Source organism: Gallus gallus, chromosome Z (genome assembly GCF_016699485.2).
Source record: "Gallus gallus isolate bGalGal1 chromosome Z, bGalGal1.mat.broiler.GRCg7b, whole genome shotgun sequence".
NCBI classification, from domain to species: domain Eukaryota; kingdom Metazoa; phylum Chordata; class Aves; order Galliformes; family Phasianidae; genus Gallus; species Gallus gallus.
In genome coordinates, this window is record NC_052572.1 from 59,690,934 (window position 1) to 59,694,843 (window position 3,910).

The 3,910-nt window shown below is 51.2% G+C and overlaps 1 protein-coding gene across 1 annotated transcript; it reads left to right on the top strand.

Moving 5' to 3' along the window:
- Window positions 1-269: 269 nt before the first annotated feature.
- Window positions 270-1,997, top strand: LOC121108309. The gene is made up of 2 exons (XM_040655877.1): window positions 270-675; window positions 841-1,997. Exon 2 carries the CDS (start codon window positions 924-926, stop codon window positions 1,995-1,997), a length of 1,074 nt encoding a protein of 357 aa, XP_040511811.1. The 5' UTR covers window positions 270-675; window positions 841-923.
- Window positions 1,998-3,910: the final 1,913 nt, after the last annotated feature.

The following is a 3,910-nucleotide window of genomic DNA, read 5'->3' on the forward strand; positions in this document are numbered from 1 at the left end:
GCTCCGGGGCTGCATCATAACATGCTGAGCAATGCACGAGTGGGCACAGATTGTGGAGTAGGGACCCAGACCTAATGGCATCGGTTCAGCCTCCTCAGACAGGCTAACACAAAGCTTCATTTCCCTTCAGTTTATAGCTCTTGATAATGGGAAGCTCTGTGTGTCTTAAAGGGCCTATGAAAATCCTTAAGCCAACACATCCGGGTTAGAAAACACGACTCCAAACTGACACATTTCCTACTATAAAACTAAAGGGACTGTAGCAGCTAATAGTGTCCACATAAATTTCTAGTTTGCTGTAAGCTAGTTATAAACAGCACCTAGGTTAATGTTGGGACTTTATGGTCTTAGAGGCCTTTTCCAACCCAGATGACTCTATGATGTCACCGACTAACTGGCTGTGACATCACCTGACAATGGATTGTGACTGCGTGGCTGTCACTGCCCATACTGGGGCACTGGCAGGGCCTGGCTCAGTCTGGCTCGTTCCAGGACTCTGCTGAGCAGCTCTGCGAGGTGTGGAGGTTGAGCAAGGTTTTGGCTGTGCTGTGCTGGGTCGAGCCTGGGGCTGCTCGCAGCATCTCAGTGCCTGATCCACAGCATCGCTTGTTTCCTCGGCCCTGCCTTGTGCAGGCAGCCGGGACCCTACCTACAAGTGCACCCACAGCAGTGGAGGTGAGTGGTGCGGGGACAGCTGGGTCCCTCAGGGCAGCCGTGGGGAGCCTGACCCTGTGCCAGCGGGGAGCACGAGACGGCCCAGTCATGGGCTTGGGCAGGCTTCCTGCTGAGGACCTTCACACCCTGGGACAGCGAGTGACTGTGACTCTCTTCCTCTTGCAGAGTGAGACACCACCACTGCATCTCTGGCGAAGGAGAACAACTCCTAATCCTTAGTTCTCCCAGCCTGCTGCAGCAAGAAGACCATGGCTGCACAAGAGGCATGGAAATGTTCCATCTGCCACGATGTGCGACAGGATGTCGCATATGTGATTCCGTGTAATCACATGTTCTGTGCTGGCTGCATCCAGCGGTGGGCGAGGCTGAGCGACAGCTGCCCGCTCTGCAGGGTGACCATGCAGGCCATCCGGGTCCCTGTGCAGGGAGACGATGAGTACGTGGAGTGCATCGTCTCCTCGCCCACAGTGCCAGTGCCTGTCAGCTCTGGCACCGCCACTGCCACTGGCCCTGACAGTGCTGAAGCACCTCTTCCACCCCCTCCACCACCATCCCCTGAGCTGATAGCTGCAGAGCCAGAGAGGGTGGGTGGCCTCCTGCCGGAGGAATGGGCAGCACTTCTCAGGGTCAGACAAGACATTCTCGACCCGGTGCTGCCCTGGCTGGAGCAGCAGTTGTCAGACATCCATGTGCAGTGCCGGTGGCAAATCAACTGGCTAAAGACCGTGATAGTGTCACACCTGTGCCAGGTGGGACTGGACAGGGACGCCCTGGTACAATGCTTACAGGGCCTGCTGGGACCCATCACCAGGCCATTCACTGAGATCATCGTTGAAGCCACCCAGAGACTGTGTGGCCAGGAGGCCCGGAGGCTGCTGGGCCTCGAAGACCACAGTGCTGCCCAGGAGCAGGAGGACAGGCCTGAAGACCCCAGCACTGCCCGGGAGCAGGAGGAGGGCCCCGCAGCCCCGTCTGGTCCTGTTGCCTTCCCGCAGGGGACCGTCGCCCCGGGCACCGCGCCTTCTGGAAGCTCTGTGAGTCCCAACTCAGAGGAGCTCCCTGGCACATCCAGCAGCACTCTTGGCGGGGTTGCAGGCGAGCCCCGCCCTGCACCCAGCCCCGGGGAGCAGGAGCAGCCCAGTGAGAAGCAGGACCAGGAGGCAGCCGGCCCCTCTGAGCAGGGCCGCAGCCGCAGCTCCTCCGCTCACGGCCGGGGCAGGAAGCGCTCGGCTGGGGGGTCCCAACGCCCCATGAAGAGGAGGGCCAGCAGCGCCCAGCGTGCTCCCCCGCCCTGCAAGAGGCGGCCCCCCCGGCGCCTCTAGCAGGGCTTACACACATTTTCAATAAAAGATAAAAGGGACTGTTCCACATTAAGTCTCGCTCCTACTCAAAACAGAGCTGGTGCTGTTATGTGCGTGTAGCTGTTCCCTAGAGGTACTTAAAGAAAGGGAAAATGTGGTCCTTGGGGACATATTTTAGCGGTAGACCTGATAATGTGAGGTTAACAGTGGGAGCTGATGACCTTAGAGGCCTTTTCCAACCCAGGCAAGTCCACGATTCTATGACTCTGTGAATAGCTATTCAGTAGTAGGTATGTAATAATGTACTTATCTTGGATGGACTTTGCATGCTACTCTTGTTTTCTTGGATGAATTCTATTGGGTTGCTGTTCTAACAGCAGTTACACAGCAAATGGACTCATGGAACTGAATATCCCGAGTTACAAGAAGCCTACAAGGACCACTGAGTCTGACTGCTAACTCTGCACAGGACTTCTTAAAATACAAACAGTATTTCTGAGAGCAGTGTCCAAACACTCCTCAAACTCCAGGAGTTTGAGGCTGTACCCACTGCCCATGCCGTTCCATGCCCACCGCCCTCTGGTGCAGACCATTCCCCTGACCCCCAGCTGCCCCTCGCTTGACACAGCTCCGTGCCTGTTCCCTCCGACTGCCCTCTGCTCCCTGGGAGGAGCTGCAGCCGCCACGAGGCCTCCCGTCAGCTCCTCTGCTCTGCGCTGAGTGCACCCAGGGGCCTCAGCTCAGGTTTGCTTCATCCCAGCTTTCTCTTTAGGTAAATTTGGTGAGACTGGTGTTTGCCCAGCCCTCTAACTCATCAGGATCTCTCTGCAAGCCCTCTCCCTGCCCATGAGGGATTCAACAGCTCCAGCTAATTTTATATCATCTGCAAAATTATTTAGTATGCATTCAAGTCCCGCATCCTGATCATTCCTCATCATACCATACGGAAGTCACTATTTCTGTGTCCCAATGACTATGTTAAGCTCAATTACATCTTTATTAAGAAACAAGTAGCATTTCTTGTATTTCATATCTTTCCTATATTTTTTATAAAATGTAATTCAGGAAGGACCGTAGAGTGGCAATTAGCAGAGTGGTGGCTGAGTTATAAACCTCGGTTCTGCCTTTCTCCTAAAAACATAGTTTTATGAATCACCCATTTTCCGGGCTGTCAGACAGTAACTCTCAGGTAATGTTTAGTTTTTGATAGGCTCATGTGGAAACCACAGTCAATTTCTGATGATCAGGAAGTCTACTGTGGTACATTACAGTTGGTATTTAGATACAAAGCAACATTCCTAAATAATTCAGCGAAACAAAGAACCAACTGGATCATAATGTCAAGAGTTCTTCTGTTGACAAAGAAAGTCAATGATGCTGCAGATTTTCTGACACTTAGTGTGTTGATTGACATGATACTGTCATTTTTTTTCCACCATATATTTTGAATTCTCTGGGAAACATAAAAGAGTATGCAAATATTCTCCTTCATGCTTTACAGGATATAGCATTTATCCTCCTAATGCTCCAGCCAAAATCAGCACCTGGATGAAGAGCAGCTGGCTGAAGCTGAACCCAGGGAAATTAATGCCACTTTGAAAAGGGAAGCTCTTAGAACTTGCCTCTTCAATTCATAATACCTGCCCCCAATCCCTTAAAATCCTAGTTATCATTTCTCCCCATTATCGAAGACTTGGCTCTTTTACAGAGCTTTTCAATATATATAGCAACACTTCCTACGTTTTCTAGAGTCCTATAAAATACACTAAGAATGGAATTGCTCAGTTTCCTTAAGGAGTATTTTCTCTGAGCATACGCATACATACCTCAGTATATATGTATACATCAGTGACCGTGACATCTTAACATTAATGGAACTTACATTGAAAAGAAAATGTACTTTTTTTTTTTTTTTTTTTTTTTTTTTGGGTATT

Coding starts and splice junctions, on each gene's coding strand:
- LOC121108309 (XM_040655877.1), top strand. CDS start 924: ATGGCTGCACAAGAGGCATGGAAATGTTCCATCTGCCACGATGTGCGA.